Below are 17,506 nucleotides of genomic sequence, written 5' to 3'. Positions count from 1 at the left end.
TGCTTAACACCAAAAAAACCAAAGAACTCATAATTGATTTTAGGAGAAAGAAAAGTGTATTTTTACCATTGCACATAAATGGCGAGGAGGTGGAGAGGGTTGGTAGTTTTAAATACCTGGGCACTTACATCTCTGAGGACCTCTCATGGACTGCAAATATTAATATGGTTGTGAGGAAGGTGCAGGGGAGGTTGTATTTCCTGAGAATGCTCAGAGGATTGAATCTATCTCAGCACCTACTTCTGTCCTATTATCATAGTACCATTGAGAGTGTCTTAACCTATAGTATATTATCGTGGTATGGGAGCAGCTCTGGAATGGATAAAAAAGCTTTACAGAGAATAATTAAAATTGCCCAGAATGTTATTGGGCTCCAACTACCAACCCTGGATGAGATCTTCACGTCTCGCAGCTTGAAGAAGTCACACAATATCCTGAGAGATCCCACCCATCCTGCTCACAACCTCTTTGAACTGTTGCCTTCGGGCAGAAGATACAGGACAATGAAAACACGAACCACACGCCTTCTGAATAGTTTCTATCCAAGAGCTCTGATTGCACTAAATAATGATCTCAGGGCCAGTTGTAAGAAATAGCAAGCAGTGAGTAGTAAGGAATGAGATAGGGTTTAGGTTATGCTATGCTTCTAATAGGTTGTGTTATATTCTGGATTATGTATGTTTTAATAGATTATGTCTGAATAGGATGAGAGTGTTGGAGATACGTGCAAATGTGTATGTGAATCCGGTCTTGGGTGTTTGATTTTCGTTGTTGTGTATACTGTGTATATACGGACAATGACAATAAATTTATCTAATCTAATCTAATCTAAAAATTCCAAAATGGCTTCCGAGTTTTCGTGCCAAAAGTAAGAATTTTGGTTTTGGTGAAATTGATTTTGAGGGAGTTGGTATCACAATATGTCATGAGCCCCCTGAGCATGTTGTTTAAGCCCTGCTTGGTTAAAGACAGTATCACCATGTCGTCCACATAGAGTAATATGGGGATCTTGAGCTGTTGTAAAGAGGGGGCAGATTGGTTTAGGGCCTTCATGGTTGTAACGATGTCATTGATGTAGAAATTAAATACAAAAGGGGCCAAGAGGCAGCCCTGTTTGACCCCTTTATTCAGAAGGAAAGAATCAGAAAGGGCTCCCAGAGGGCCAAATTTTACTCTGGCCGATATATCATTATGAATTTCCATAAGAAGGTGGAAGAGTCTCTTATCTATGTTGGTGTAACTAAGCTTCTGCCATAGCCTATCTCTAGGGATGGAGTCAAAAGCGGAGGTCAGGTCCACAAAAGCCGCGTGTAGTTTGCAGTTGAACCTGTTTAGGTATTTATCAATCAGGGTAAATAGAACAAGACATTGGCCAGATGTACTATGACCTTTACGGAAGCCCGCCTGTTCCGGGTGGAATAGCTTTGTTTCTTCTGCCCACTCGGTTAATTTCTCTAGCAAGAATCTAGAGTAAACCTTGTATGATATATCCAGCAGGCTGATAGGTCGATAGTTACGCGGATCTTGTGGGTCCCCCTTTTTATGTATTGGAATGACTATGCTCTGTTTCCAATTAGGTGGGATCTTAAGAGTAGTATTAATGGTGGTAAAGAGAGATGCTAAAATAGGGGCCCACCACGTCTGGTTCAATAAAAATACCTCAGGTGGTATCATATCCTCCCCCGGAGATTTATCCCCTGAGAGCATGCTGATTAGTTGTAAACATCTCTCTGGGGAAACTGGTTCCCAGGTGGGCAAGGCAGATGCTGGAAGAGTAGAGACTACGTTTACTTCAGGATCTGGGGCGGAATACAGCTGAGCAAAGTGAGAGTGCCAACTGGCTGCTGTGATGTTATTAACTATGAATGAGTGGGGTCTTAAGCCTGCATTGATTAAATTCCAGAATTTCTTGTCGTCACGGGTTTTAATGGCCTCTGACAGCGCCGTCCAGCATTCTTTCGCAAAGAGTAATTTCTTATGTTGAAGCAGCTTCTTGTAGTATGATTGGAATTGGGCTACCTCCCTGATTTTGCTCTGGGTGCTGTCTGATTTCATATCAGACTGAAGAAATCTAAGCCAACTTCTGCACTGTTTGCATTCTTGGTCGAACCAATTTTGATTCTTCCAGGTTAAAATCGCACGGGGAGGTTTCATGAGTGAAGGAAGCAAGTAGGCTAGAATTTGCTGGAAAGTTGAGAAATGATTCACATTCATTGTTAACAGCTGAGCTTTCAAGGCTAGGATCTCAGGGGAATTTAGGAGGACTTTTATGTCTTGCTCCAGATAGGTATCCCACTTCTTACGTCCGGGGGACAAGGTTTTTTGTTGTGGTTTTTTTTTTTAAAAAAAAAAAGTCATTTGAAGTTATTTGCATCTGACTGCCATTTTTAGCCCTTTTGGGGGTAAGAGGCAAGCTTGACTACCACAACTGCAAATAAGTTAAATGAACTTTTAATTAGACAGAAAGTTAGCAGAACTCTTTTCTGTACCTCATTCACCATTGCAATTTGTACAAATTTGTTGCCAATGCAGTTAATATCACATTTTGTCTCATTGCATGAAGGAGATTGGTCCCATCTTTTGATTTAACATGTTCATTGGAAACTGTATCTGTTCATCTCATTTCTAACTTCCATTAGAAGAAACAAAGTACAATCTTTGAGGCTCATGTTAACCCTGTCCATCCTCGTTTTGCAGAAGTGTGCTGCTTAACTGATCTCATAAAACCTGCATAAAACCTCTGCAATTCTCTTAGTATTTTCTGTTTGACGAAAACATGTTTTTTTTTTCCTTGAAGAAAGCAATATAATCACTGTCTTGTGGTTTCATGAAAGATATCAGTGGAGATAGAGTGCTGGAACCTTCACACACACACACACAACACAAAGGAAAACTCCTCTCAGCTTCCCACCAGTAAAATAGGGATTTGTTTCATCAAGAGTATGAGTAAGAATGGAACACTTGTGCAGATGTAGAGTTTGAGTTCTTTATCACAGCTGCTTTGATTAGAAAAAAAGTTGTTAATGGATTTCTTTTGTTGTGTATACATTTTTAGTCTCATTAAGGATTACAAAATGAAACACAGAACAGCATTCTTGACTGTTCTATTCAATAAAGCTTTGAGATCTTGCACATTTCTGAGACTCTAAACTGAAGATCACCTTAAACTAGGTAAGAGTGCTTTGATCTCCTTTACTAATAATACACTGCACTGTGAAAGTACAAGTGTTGAATTTGAATGCAAAGCAAGAGAGGGATATGGTTTAGAACGGTGTGTATTTCAAGTTTTCTCAGAGCTAAGCTGTCCTGTAACAGAAGACCCCAGAGCACTTTTGGAAGGTGATGAGTTGACAAGTCTTTCTCTCTCTCTCTCTTAACACAGTGACAACAGCTGTTCAACATTTTGCTGAGCATGTATGCCCTTTGAGAAGACTAATTTGAAGTTGAGTTATTCCCAGCAAGAGTTCATTTTCCTAGCATAGCCCACATGCCATTTTAATCAGCAGTAAACCATAACTTACAGCGGGCACAAAAAATGCAGTAGCTTATTGGGGGAAATCATCACAACACAGAAAAAAAACTTGTTTGCATGTCCTCCATGACACCGAATTGGCTGCATATCTAATATTGGAGACTTCAGAACTGTAAACACAACCTCGAACCATTCCATGATAATCTCCTCCTTACTAAGTAGTACAATGCACCTTACAGAAAGAAGTTGTCTAAAGTCCTCATCTGTGCCCTTACATTTATCTTCATTTTGCGGTGTCTGAAATAATTGCTATTCCAGTGGAGAGGCAAATATGGAGTTTTGGCTGTTTGAGGGGAAAAAGAGCTGTGATTCTCAACATTATTTCCAGGCTTCATTCACAGTCGTGGGCCTTACATGTGCACAGTCAGTCTCCCCCTTTTCAAAATATAGTTTCTTGAATTGCCTCTCTATATTGAAATTACTTTTTTTTATTATTCATAACACCACAATAGCCTATTAAGTCATTAAACCTAGTAGAATATTGGATAGAAATACTGACTGGTTGCTTATTGTACAAATTAGGATATTAGTACAGATATACAATGAAGATGGAAAGAGAGCAACATGCAAGCCTGCCTTCCAAATATAGCCAAATTATGGTTGAGTGAGATGTGAAGGTGTTCGGGCTTGCACACTCCCTACTCCTTCTCCTGCACACACGCCTGCCTGTCGAGGGAGGGGGAGGGGAGAGGCTGCCACCAAAATGCTGCCCCAAAGGGGCTTGTACCTTTGGGACGGCACTTCATGGGGGGAGGGGTTAGGGCATGGGCCAGCCCCCTTGTGGATATACAAAGGAACACAACCAATTCCATTCATTTAGAAGCCACGGCAGAAAGTGTTTCTTTACTAGTGGGCTTCTTTGCAGGCCAGGTGCAACTTACAAATCCTATTAAAAAGAAACTAACAAATTATTTAATGAAGAAGTGAGGACTTCCTTATTCCAACAGATTTTTGGGAACTGACTGTTTTTAATGAACTGTGTTGTTTTTATTGCAATTATGTCTAATACCCACACCCACACCCACACCAGTATAACAACAACAACAACAACTTATTTATATCCTGCCCTCCCCAGCCGAAGCTGGGCTCAGGGCGGCTAGCAACAATAAAATAATACAACATTCTAAAATCATATCATTATAAAATTAATTCAAATCAAATTGATGGCAACCATTGGGCTAGAGTTCTGTGAAGATTGCCAAAGGAGGAAGTCAGGCTGTGCCCTGGTCAAAGGCTTGGTGGAACAGCTCTGTCTTGCAGGCCCTGCGGAAAGATGTCAAGTCCCGCAGGGCCCTAGTCTCTTGTGGCAGAGCGTTCCACCAGATCGGAGCCACAGCCGAAAAAGCCCTGGCTCTGGTTGAGGCCAGTATATTGTAGCTTTAAATTATATTAATGTTTAATTGTTTTTTTAAATGATAACAATGTTTTTAGTTATTCTTAATTTTATTTGTAAATATAAATATATAAATATAAATATACCATGATGATGATTTAAATTTTTAGATCATATATTCATGCTGGATGTGCCTGGCTGCTGCTGCTTTTAAATTATAAATTTTGTTATTTATGCTTTTGAGTGTCAATTGACTCTTGACATCTTTGGACTAAATAATGGCTTATAAATGTTTGTAAGATAGAAAAAAAAATGCTGCTTCTTATTTCTTAAAAGTATACAGCATGACTTCCAAACTCTGTACTCTACTTACATATAATCAAGTAGTGGTCTAAACATTCCCAACAGTATCAAACATTTTGAACTAATAAAAGCAAATCATTCACTTGTCTATCTTTTGCTGGGATTTCTCTCAAATAAGCTATGTAGCCTCTTACCCAACTACATTTTCCAACTTCCTCCATATTTCCCCCCTTTTTTTACTTCAAACTAATTATGGAAAAGAAAAACATTATGCACAGTGGGTGGTCTACTCTGACCACAAAGTTAAATACCATGTAATCCCTTAAATTCTACTTAATCAGGAGCCATTCATTTCAGATGAGTAAACATGGCTTCTTTGGAATTCTTTGATGTATTAGCTGTTAACTTTCAGAGACAGTCATACATGGAGATTTCTCCCCCCTCCCCACTCAGCTTTATCTTGCGAATGGTTCAACCCACATCTGTGTGACTACACTTCTCAAACGGTGTGTGTGCATATCACAAGCTCATGCCATTGTTTATTTTTCCACTGAACAGCTGATATGGATTTAGCTAGCTTATTAGTTATTTTACCTGTATGTTGTTCTTCTATCCAATCTTGCAGGTACATGAAGAGGAATAAACCCATTATTCCAAACATCAGTACGGATACATAGACTAGTTTTAGGTTCATGGCCCTATCGGAGGACTACATTTCTACTCGCTTCAGAGGATTGCACAATATACTTTTCAGATGCTTTCAGTTCATTATCTTTTTCTTCTTCTGTTTTTCTGGAAATGCCAATCTGGAAAAGACACTAAGAAAAAATCATTTTTCTAGTGCACTCTTCTTATGAATTTCACAGCATACTATATATACCTTTGCAGGTTTCCCCCTTCCCTTTTATTTCTCCAAGTGAAAGGAACCAACAAGCTTGTGTTTTCTTCTGGGACTATTTCCCCCACTTCCTCAGTAATTCAGCTTTGGATTTAAACTGGGAGTTGTGAAGATTCTTAAAATCTGATGCCTTTAAAAAGGCTCATCTCAGGATTGCATAAACAGTAGTCATGTTTTCTCAAACTTTCTCTTACTGCCAGAGGTAAGGCATCCAAGATTGTGAGAAACTAAACCAAATAACAGCCTTGAGAAACAAATCAGCACAACTGTACTACTGTTTCCTAGCAGAACACTTGTTCACATGTGCTTGGATTGTTATAAGAATTTTAAAGTCATATATATATAATAAATGTTCATAAATGTACCAATGTATGGAGCAGCACAGGAAGACCTTCCTGAAACCATTTTGACTCCCAAACTGACCAAATGTTTTCTCTGCAAGGAGGGAGGGGGGTGAGGGAACTTTCCCATTGTCTCAGGAAGTGGGTAATCACCAGGCAATCAGATAAGGCATTATCAGAAAACCTGCCAGACAGGAAAAACAACAACACTCAAATTTCTGTTATAGACCATCTTTTCTGTGATGTAGGTATGATGTTTGTGCGGGGTGGTCTTGGGTTACACCCCTTCTGTAATGTATGTATGAGTTATGGAGGGGTGGTCTTGAGCTCCAGGGCAGGGAATTTGAAATGTCTATATAAGGGCAGGCACACCTTTGTTAGGGGTCCTCCTCTGTCCTCCTGCATGTGAGGGGAGCACCCTGTTGCAACAGTTTTAATGAAGATCAGGCTTAGTAGCTGCTTTGCTACTCAATATTCTCTGGTTGGCCTCTGTTATTTTCTCCTACCAATAGGGAACCCACGTAAGGACTCTATATGGGCTCTTGGATACCCCATAAGGGGAAAAGGGGAAATTTTGTTTACAACAGGGTAAAATTTAGGAAACACCTCTGACTTGAAAGGAGAACCAAAAGAATAAGAATAAAAATAAAATAAAAAAGTTCTGAACCTCTTACACCGCTATTGTCAAGATGAACAGCTCTCTGAAAGCAGGAGGCAGGATAAATACAATAATATGGGAAGCCAATGCAATGCTGTACCTTCAACAATATTCCTATAGGCCAAAAGTTAGCTCAGTGGCAGTTCCTATTAAAAGCACAAACCTGGCTCTGCAAGGAACATACATCAAGGTTTGTTTTTTTATAGGACCACTTTGCAGTCATCGATTCAAACTACATAGGAAACAACCCTATTAAGAGCCAGATTCTCACCAGTGGCTTCAAGTGGAACAGGCTCAAGCCCAAAGCTTTCTGAAGAATAATCTTACTTGCAACACAGAGCCTCAGGAGAGGGAAATCATTAATTTAAATGCCCTTCACCTGCCACTCAAAAACAGCAGGATGTTAGAGTTGACGAAAACGCAATACAGAACCTTTTGTAGAATGCTAGAGAAAGTAAAGCTTCTTAAATTGCTTTTAAAATCTAGCACATTGTAATTCAATTGAGTATAGTATAGAGGGAGTATTAAATTGCAAAGCAAAAAATCCAAGCCTATCCTGAAATTCAGTACAATGATGCCCTTGGAAAGAATATTCAATAAGCAGTGTTTCGAGTGAACTAAAGAAAAAAATAAGTAATAAGGTAAAATAAGACAGTTGGGAACAATCATTTGAGAAATATTTGATGTTTTGTTTGCCATTCTGGTGGTGAAGTTTCTATTTGTAGACATAGATCTCTGCAGAAGAACAGGCCTATAAACAAGTTATATAAGACTGAACACCATATGGTACACAGACAAATGAAATTGGCCCCCAAATACTGGATTCTCCATAAGTTTCAGAGCCAGCTTTTTGGCTCTTATTAAGAGAAACGTATATGTAAGCAATAGCTATCATAGGAACCTTTAAAAAAATGTAGCCTAGAAGTCTGAAAATAAAATGCTTATGCATTGATAAAAGAATACAGAAAAGTTAAGGACAACATGATAATTTCAACCAAATGTTGCACAGGGAACAAAACAACTTAAATGTTAGCACAGGATTATTATCAGAATGCCAAGTTGTGCTTAAGTAAATAATAATAGCAAAACTATTTTTTTTAAATGCCTAGCAGATACTGAGCTCAAATACCTGTAAGTTTTTGGAAGGTACCCAACCCTGTGCCAGTGTGCTGAAAAGGTTGGCTTTCCACCAGGGGTGGAAAAGCTGTGGCCCTCCAGAAGTTAAAACTACAGAATCCATCATCCATGATGATTGGCCATGCTGGTTGGGGCTAATGCGGGTTGAGAGGTCAGCAACATCTGGAGTGCCACAGGCTCCCCACACAGGAACTAGCACTTACTAGCACAGTGACAGAGGCATGGAAGCAATGTGGTTCATTGTACCACAGGTCGTAGTTGCTGACTGGACAACTGCTGCCCATCCTCTTCTATCAGGGCCAAACTACATGTTTTGTTAAAAGGGCATGGTGCTGCATGATTCTTTTAAAACTTTAAACAAAAGCTGCAGGGAGGGGCTGATAAGAATTGGGGCAGAACCAAAAAAGAATTAGGATCACAGCATTATGCTCACCTTGATAAAAGTCCCTCTACTCCCTGAGCTGCTATTTCCATAAGGGGAAAAGCTGTCATTGGGCTCAGGTTTGGTTTTATTTGAATTTTGGCAACAACAAATGTATGGCTTTGACATGGAGCCCGCTCAAACCAGAGACCTGTCTCAATCAGGCTGACTAAATATCTATTTTTCCTATGGGTTTATAAGCATCTAAATGAGCTCAAATGCATTCAAGTTACCAGGTCAGGTTGGGTCAATTACTTGCTATAGCAAGCATGAACTTGCTGGTGATGAATGATGAGAAAGCTAGGTTGGGGCAAAATTTGTTTTCATCAGTGGTTGAAAATATTTTAGGTGCAATGTAAAATCGTTTATGTTTCTTTCCCTTTTTTAAGGCTGGCTCAATTACCTGAGAAGTAAAGAAATAACAGCATCGCCAGATGAACAGCTGTACTCCATCTATGGGGTTGTGAAACTAAGTTGTATTGTATAAACTATCTGAAGAAGTGTGCATGCACACGAAAGCTCATACCTAGAACTAACTCAGTTGGTCTTTAAGGTGCTACTGGAAGGAATTTTTTTATTTTGTTTTGACCATGGCAGACCAACACGGCTACCTATCTGTAAGTTGTATTGATAATTGTTGTCCTCTCTGCCCTATAGATTTCTGAACGAAGGCTGTTGTCAGAGGGTTCTATCCTTCATTTTGTTGCTATTCATGCACACATCTTGATTAACTACATTTTTAATCAGCACTTCATCAATTAATCCCAGAGAGTTACAACAAAATTAAAACAACAATTAAAACAATCCAAACTAAATAAGAGAAAGCTATAATCAGGGGTGGGGAACCTTAGGCCTAGGCCAGATGTGGCCCTTCACTGGTCCTGATTCACAATGACCCTAAATGTTTTTGCCAGGCTGCAATTTGTCCTTGAATGCTGATAATGCTGCTTGCCTGCTTAGACAAAGGATAGAAGGAAGGATAAGTGTGTGTTGGAGCTAGACTACTGTAGGATTGACATTTATTGCTTTTCCCCATTTATGTCTCTGACCCTTCCCAACATTGGTATGTGGGCTCCGGCAGGGTGACTAGGAGGGAATGCAATCCTTGGGCTGAAAGAGATTCCCCACCCCTGATCTAAATCAAATGCACAATAAAAATTCTGCCACATCTATTGTAGCAGTGGGCCAACATCCCATAAATACCTAGGCGAACAGGCATGCTTGAACCTGGTCCCAAAATGTCAACGAGGTCAACGCCAGTTACACTTTCATAGGAATGGCATTCTATAACTGGGACACTGCCACTGAGAGGACCCCATGTTGTGTCAGCACTTAATGAATTTCCTCTGGTGTAGAACAATGAAAAGCCCCCGATCTCCCAAAACTAGGAACCTGAGCAGATTGATATACGGAGAGACATTCCTTCAAATACCAGGAGACCCCATGTCATTTAGGGCTTTATAGCACAACAGTGTCATCTGAAATGCAGCACAGAATTGAACAGGTGCCCAACGGAAATCTTTCACAATCAATATGGCATGATCTGATGGCTGCCCCAGTCAACATTCTTGCTAACTGAAGGTGTGGGGTTTATATTTAAAGGTAGGAGGTTCCAGGAAGTGGTTTGGCACAAAAAGCAGCAAAAGAAAAGAAAGAGGAGAAATGGCATGGGGGGCGGGGGGCGGGGAGCATTAATTCTTTTTTAAAATTACTGGCATGCTGGATGCTGGGGCTCACTTGTGGTTGCTGCTTCAAATTATACCTTAAGAATTTTGGCAGTGACACAATTTTATTGTGTTTAGGCAGAGTTTTAATTAAGACACACACTTCAGGCTCAGACTATTTGCACAGTTATTATTCTGCATAAGATTTGAAAAATGCCAGCCTGATTAATTAGTGCAGTTAATACAATGATTTGTGATCTACAGCCTGCACTCATAAGCTTCATTAAAACCATGACTATGACACGAAGATAGATCATTGCCTTCTGTGTCAGACACAGCAGGAGGTAACTTTTTTCTATTAGAATTCTCTGTAAGAGTTCTTAAGTTTGTGCCATTAGCATATTGCTAAGGAATAGTCTCTTTCACACACAAGTCCCAAAAGTTCTACAGACCTCAATTCCATCACCTGGGAATTCACCTCATGTGATAAATTTAGTTTATGCCACCCTACTTGAATGCAAGAGCTCTGCAGTGAAGTATGTCTCTATGAAGTTGAAAGATATGAGCAAGATGTTACTGTTCTGTTATCAGAGAGATACTCTGTAGAGAAGCATGGGCTTTTTATGAAAAGCACAAGAATCAGAAAGCAACGAAAACAAAAATAATAATAAAAAAATTCAGAGTACAGTGGTACCTCGGTTTAAGAACAGTCCGATTTAAGAAGGATTCAGTTTACAAACTCTGCAAAACCGGAAATAGTATCCCGGTATGAGAACTTTACCTTAGTCTAAGAATGGAATCCAAATGGTGGAATGGCACTGGCATCGGGAGGCCTCATTAGGGAAAGCACGCCTCAGTTTAAGAACGGTTTTAGTTTAGGAATGGACTTTCAGAACGGATTAAGTTCGTAAACCGAGGTACCACTGTATTGGAAGGTTCCTGATTTTGGAAACATTTCGGGCTGAGAACACCAGCATCCTGAAACAAGTTACTTCATCTTATTTATTCCTATTCCTTTATATCCCGCACTGAAAATCTTTACTCTGCTCAGAAGGAGCTGGCCAGCAACCAACCTGGCAACTTCATTTCATGCCTGCAGCAACAATGATTGAAAGCAACTCAACCAGCATGCAGAAAATACTGAACGAAGAGTAGCATGCCCAAGTATAACCAGAACATTCCAAACAAGGAGACAAAAATGGGCAGAGCAACATATAGGCATTTTACATTCATACAATAGGCTAGTTTCTACACATGCTCCTCTCTATTTTTCATCTAGGCAAGCATGAAGCATTAACAGAGTTCAAGGATGCATTCCAACCAAGTAAAAATACGTAAGGAGGCTACAAAACAGGGCTGGTGACGGATGCAGCCTGGGGAGATGGGGCATGACCTGGCAAGACTCTCAAGTGCTAGATAAAGAGGCCTGGAGAGCCCCATGTGACTCCGTATCTGAAGTTCCTAATCCCAGCAATAGTGCTCTTGCAGGTACTTGTGGAAGAAAGAGGGGTGGAAATTGTACCTGGTTGTATGCTGAGGCAAACAATATGGAAGCAATAGACTTCCAACAGGCTAAGAAGCCAGATATAAGCAACTCTATTTAAACCAGTATAAAGCAGCTACACCGGGTAAAAAGACCAGTATAAACCTTAAGAAATCCACAGAAAGTGGATCTGTTTTATAGCCAGTATTGGGGTAGGGTTTCCCTATAAAACACCCACATGGAAAGAGTCCAGCAGAAGACATCTTCATAGCTCTCACTGGAGGCAAACGATCTATGAGATGTCACTGACATGCACACCATAGCAGTTGCTTCAAAGAACCCTCATACCATTGTGACACACAACTTTATTGCAATGCAATATATGATAGACTTTAAAGGGTCATTTGTGCTTAATGAAAAGCCCAAATTTCTGGGCTCATTATAGTTCATCAGAAATTAGAAACATATTGGTTAACGGTGCCCAATCACTGCTACCTTGCTCCTCATTTGGCACTAAAAAAGGTAAAGGGACCCCTGATCATCAGGACCAGTCATGGCTGACTCTGGGGTTGCGGCGCTCATCTTGCTCTATTGGCCGAGGGAGCCAGCGTACAGCTTCCGGGTCATGTGGCCAGCATGAATAAGCCACTTCTGGTGAACCAGAGCAGAGCACGGAAATGCCGTTTACCTTCCTGCCAGAGTGGTACCCATTTATCTACTTGCACTTTGTGCTTCCGAACTGCTAGGTTGGCAGGAGCAGCGACCGAGCAACGGGAGCTCACCCTTCGTTGCGGGGATTCGAACCGCTGACCTTCTGATCAGTAAGTCCTAGGCTCTGTGGTTTAACCCACAGCGCCACCCGCGTCCCGTTCATTTGGCACTAGTGGGACAAAAAAAAAAAAAAGAAAAAGAAAAAGGTGATCAGGTCCACTTCATGCCCAACTGTCTTGCCCCCCCCCCCCGATCTTCTGCCAACGTGAGTAGCAGGGCTGTGGCCCTGCCACTCTGCAAAGCCCCACCAGCAGGGTATAGGCATTTGAATTGCCCCATGAAACTTCATCCTAACCTTTTCTACTCAGAAGCAAGCCCTACTGAATTCAATGGGGCTTACTCACACTGGGTCTCAAGAAGCTGCCCTTTCCCACATACAATATAAGCTAGCTCTTAGGCCTACTCAGCAAAAACAAAAAGGTGGAGCAAGGTGGTATTTTGTACTTGTCTCCAAAACATTTTGCTATAGGTATTTTAAAATACGGTGGAGTGGTGATTGCTCCAGAGTTGCTTCAGAACAAACAATATCAGTTGTGTTATTGAAGCCTTTAGAATGATGCCAGTGTCATTTAAGCTTGTCATTAAAGCTAGAATCCACATACAATCAGCTTAAACTGCCGTATATCACTATGATCTGGAAAATCCCCATACCTGTTACAAGAGATGTTGGCAATCTGTATCAAAGTATTTAATTTTATAGGAGTATTGTTCTGTACCTACAGCTGAAAACTGGGTTAGAGATCTTTTAGAGTTGTTTTTTAAAGAACAAATTGTTCACTACAGGAGGCTGAACTCAGAGAAATTGCCTATCAATTGTTTGCCTATTCAGGATAGTAACCTTTTATTGGTACTGATGTATCCCTCTTATGCAAAACAACAACCTGTCATTCCTTGCCAGTTTTTTTTTTTTTTAATTACTCTAATTCAGCACTTAAGTTATGTTAACCTTCTTTTTAAATTTTACTGTCAGCTTATTTAGGGAATGTTTATTTGAAAAATTGGAGGAGGAGTGTCTGATAATTACGGTAACTGTTATCTTCTATAGATTCTGATTATACTAGATAAAGGTAAAGGGACCCCTGACCGTTAGGTCCAGTCACAGACGACTCTGGGGTTGCGGTGCTCATCTCGCTTTACTGGCCGAGGGAGCCGGCGTACAGCTTCCGGGCCATGTGGCCAGCACGACTAAGCCGCTTCTGGCAAACCACAGCAGTGCACAGAAATGCCGTTTACCTTCCCGCCAGAGTGGTACCTATTTATCTACTTGCACTTTGACATGCTTTTGAACTGCTAGGTTGGCAAGAACTGGGACCGAGCAATGGGAGCTCACCCCATTGTGGGGATTCGAACCACCGACCTTCTGATTGGCAAGCCCTAGGCTCTGTGGTTTAGACCACAGCACCACCCGCTGATTATACTATTGAAACCTTAATTCTGCTAGTCCCCTGCTAATTATTCAAAATATGCAACAACCTGAGCTGAAGCTCATCAGAGTTTGGCCCTAGACTGCACCTTGAAGATCCTTCCCAGTCTTGAAAAGTGTTTTATTCGCCACTAGAGAGGGGGACTCAGAGAATGAACATTTCAGTCACACCTGCAAATAGGAACAAGAGTTTCTAATTTTGCAGGTTGTATCTCCTAGACAGAATTAAGCACCAACACTTCTGTTTCCTACTATTAATATTAGTAAAGTTAAACAATTCTGTTCTACTAATACTGCTGTAGTTTTCTACATAAAAAAAGCATTTGCTTAAAGCTACAATAGTGTCAAAATGTGGTTTATATTAAGCAGGAGGGGTTGTCAGAATGTATGACACCTATACTTGTTCTCTCTGCTGGGGGGTACAGAACACTGGACAGGAAGATGGCAGAGATACAGAAATGTTCACACTGACAAGTACAGCAAACACATTCAGAGAGCATTTCACTTCTTTCTTACAAGAGGAAACAGAGGAAGTGTCAGCACTGGACAGAACTGTAACAGTATTAAAAACAAAACACAACACAAAGCAGACTACTAGCTAGTAATCCAGTGAAGTCAGAAGCTGCAGTAGCACATACTAAAAACTATGCCCAACTGAACAAAGCCGGACTTACTTCTAAGCAAGCATGTCGGACACATTCTTTTTCTGTTAAAACTTTTTTGTTTAACAAACAATAAATCATAAACTGGAGCAAACTTTAACTAGCAAAATGACACTATACATTTGGGTCTGCAATGACCCAGCATCTGATTTGCATGCAGAAGGTCCCAGGTTTAATCCCTAGCATTTTCCAGTAGGGCTAGGAAGGACTCCTGTCAGAAAACCTGAAGAGCTTCTTCCGGTCAGTGTAGCCAATACTAAACTAGATGGAGCAAGGGTCTGACTCACTATAAGGAAGCTTCCTATATTCCTAATTCTCAATATACATGATAGGAAATGATTGCAAGTTCAGTTGTACGTGGATCATAATCACAAAATTGTCCCATAATTCAAGAAATTCTTTCCATAACTGATTAAAGTGGTCTTTGTCTGTTATCTCCACTTTGAATAAAAGTTACGAAGTTATGGAACATCCCAAAGAATGTCCATTTGTTTGGTAGCCATTTGCATCCAGCAGGGTAATTTTTCAGTCAAATAAGAAGCCAAAAACCACTTTATTTAAAAAAAAATATTAGTTGACTGATCAACCGATTTTAATCAAATAGGTTCACAGAAAGCAAAATGGACAGCCATTTTGACCTTTTAGATGGACATACAGTACAGAAAAACAACAACCCTGTTCTATTTTGTTTCAGTCACACTATTAGCAACTTTAAAGAGTTTTGTGTCAACCAGTTATATGGAACTAACTTATATTCAAGTAATTTCCATACAGAAGCTTATTTTCAAAATGTAGCTAGTGAATTTTTGACGTATATAAATATTTGAACAGCAGATGCTCAAAATGATGTGAATTATCCAAAAAGCATGATTTTCTCAGTTCCTATATATGCCAAGTAAGCAATCTTGACAGTATCCCAGGAAACTTTGTCTTTGTCACTTATGCCTGCTTTTTGCTTTGAGACTAACGTTTAAGTTTTGCACTGCAGTATCTGGAAAATAGTGTCTAGGTGACATTCTCACAAGAATCACTTAAGTCCCCGACTTCTCCTTAACTTTGAAGACTTCTTTTAATGCACGTCAAAGCCCTTAAAAAGCAAACTTTCTTTTTAAGGGTTTTCTGCAACAGCCTAGTTATTCCATTCTCCTGTGATATCTTGATAGGTGTTATACACATACTCAGAATATACAGGAGGAAAATGAATAATTTGAAGCTATCTGAAGACACTTGCTATATTTCCACTGATGTCTGTAGACTGTGGTGTCAGACCTAAATGCACAACTCAAAGATTTCATGTGTCAACCATCATCACAATTTCTCTCTCTCTCTTAAAGGGTTTTGTCCCATGCAGCTATAAATATGTGCAAACTTTTAAAGACACACATTTAAGAGATGGAAACACAGACTCTGCACCAGCTTTGAGGAACAATGCAATGTATTCTCCAGAATAACTCTTTGTAAAATCAGGATCACACCCAATAAGGAGAGAATCTAGATAGGACCATTTTGATGACAGAGATCCTTAAGTCCTTCTGGCAGGACAAGAGTTAAAAGAGTGCCAAAGTGACAAAGTGCCTAAAGGTCATCTAAAGATCCTCAACAGTGTGCATGGATTCTTTAACCTCATTAACAACACTGCATCCATACAGTTCGTTTCAAGCATTCAGCGTTCACACTTCTGTTTCAGATATTTTAAAATTTCTTTAAAAAACCGAAACCACCACCTCAGCAACATAAAAGCCCTGTAAGGAAGGCCGGTATGGACTGCAGATGGGAAGGTGGAGCTCAGCTGACAGCCCCTTGCCCAGAGCGACCCCTTTGAGTTGTGTGCAGCCTTTGAAGAAAGGAAATCTCCAGCTCCCACACTTGCTCATTATGGGATGGACCCAGAAGACACCGTAGGACGGTCTCCCCCTCGCCCTTAACAGATGCAGGAACTCGAGAGGGGCAGCACCTGTTGAACTTCCGCTCAAGCTGCACCACCAAGAATAGTCCCCGGCGCTCGGGGAAGGAGCGGTCCCCTCAGGAAGCACAAAAGTCGCGGGGTTTTGCGCCGCGGGACGGGGCTTCCCATGGGGGAACGGCGAGGGCGTGGCGAAAGAGCCTGTCAGAAAAGGCTTGGGCAAGCCGAGGCAAGCAGGTGCCCCAGAGGCTCTAGTGTGAGGGGGCGAGAAGAGGAGACGAGCTCGCCCCCTTCCTCGCTGGCGGACTCCGGACAGCCGCCTCGGGCAGCCCCAGCCGCCGCCGCCGCCTCAGGGAGGGCTGCGGCCACCGAGTTCGCCTCGCAGGCGGGCAGAGGGGCTTGGAAGCGGACGCGCCCAAAGAAGCCGCTTGTTTAGCCCGCGCGAGCGAGTTCTCCTCTCTGCCGGCCTCCCCCCTCCCCTCCCCGGAGAGGGCAGCTTACCTTGCTGGCGCGCCCGCGGCTCGCTGTGGAATGGCACCGGGCGGGACAGAATTCCCCGGCTCTCTCTTCCTCCTCGGCTGGCCGAGCCCCGCCCTGCAAACTTCCCAACCTACCCGAGGGCGGGGCGGAGGCGGCAGAAGAGCGCCAAAGTGTCGGGAGGTTCCCCTCAGGCGCGCGCGGCGCCCTCTCGGAGACCTCTCTCCGGCCAGAGCGGAATAGAACAAGCCCCAGCAGCGCGTCTCCTTCTCCCGACGGGCTGCGCGTGCACCACCGCCTCCTTTTGGCGCCACCTCCACCCCCCTCGCCCTTACTTTCTGCCAGGAGAAGTTGGCGCTGCACTGAGGCTGCAGTTCTAGGGACGCGGAGCGCGCGCGCGTCCGGGGGGAGGGGGGGGGCGCTCCTTGGAATTCGCTGCTCGGTGACCCTGAGGCGCGCAGACCTCGCTCTGAGAGCGCTGCCCACCCCTCGAGGGGTCC

The 17,506-nt window shown here is 41.9% G+C and overlaps 1 protein-coding gene across 2 annotated transcripts in view; it reads right to left on the bottom strand.

Moving 5' to 3' along the window:
• CHST9 (carbohydrate sulfotransferase 9) overlaps positions 1 to 17,281 on the bottom strand; it is a 61,063-nt gene extending 43,782 nt beyond the window's left edge. Inside the window, exons 1-3 of one of the 2 annotated variants that reach the window (XM_081873708.1) lie at positions 17,031 to 17,281; positions 6,432 to 6,591; positions 5,763 to 5,974 (exon numbers count right to left, since the gene is read on the bottom strand). In XM_081873708.1, the coding sequence (XP_081729834.1) occupies positions 5,763 to 5,862 (100 nt within the window). In that variant the 5' untranslated portion in view covers positions 5,863 to 5,974; positions 6,432 to 6,591; positions 17,031 to 17,281. The remainder of the gene's footprint in view (positions 1 to 5,762; positions 5,975 to 6,431; positions 6,592 to 17,030) is intronic. The other variant, XM_081873707.1, reaches the window with a different exon arrangement.
• Positions 17,282 to 17,506: the final 225 nt, after the last annotated feature.

The sequence above is a fragment of the Podarcis erhardii genome, assembly GCF_964252035.2.
Source record: "Podarcis erhardii genome assembly, chromosome: 8".
NCBI lineage: Eukaryota > Metazoa > Chordata > Lepidosauria > Squamata > Lacertidae > Podarcis > Podarcis erhardii.
Note: the sequence above shows the minus strand (reverse complement) of the source record. Positions and strands in the feature narration are given on the sequence as shown.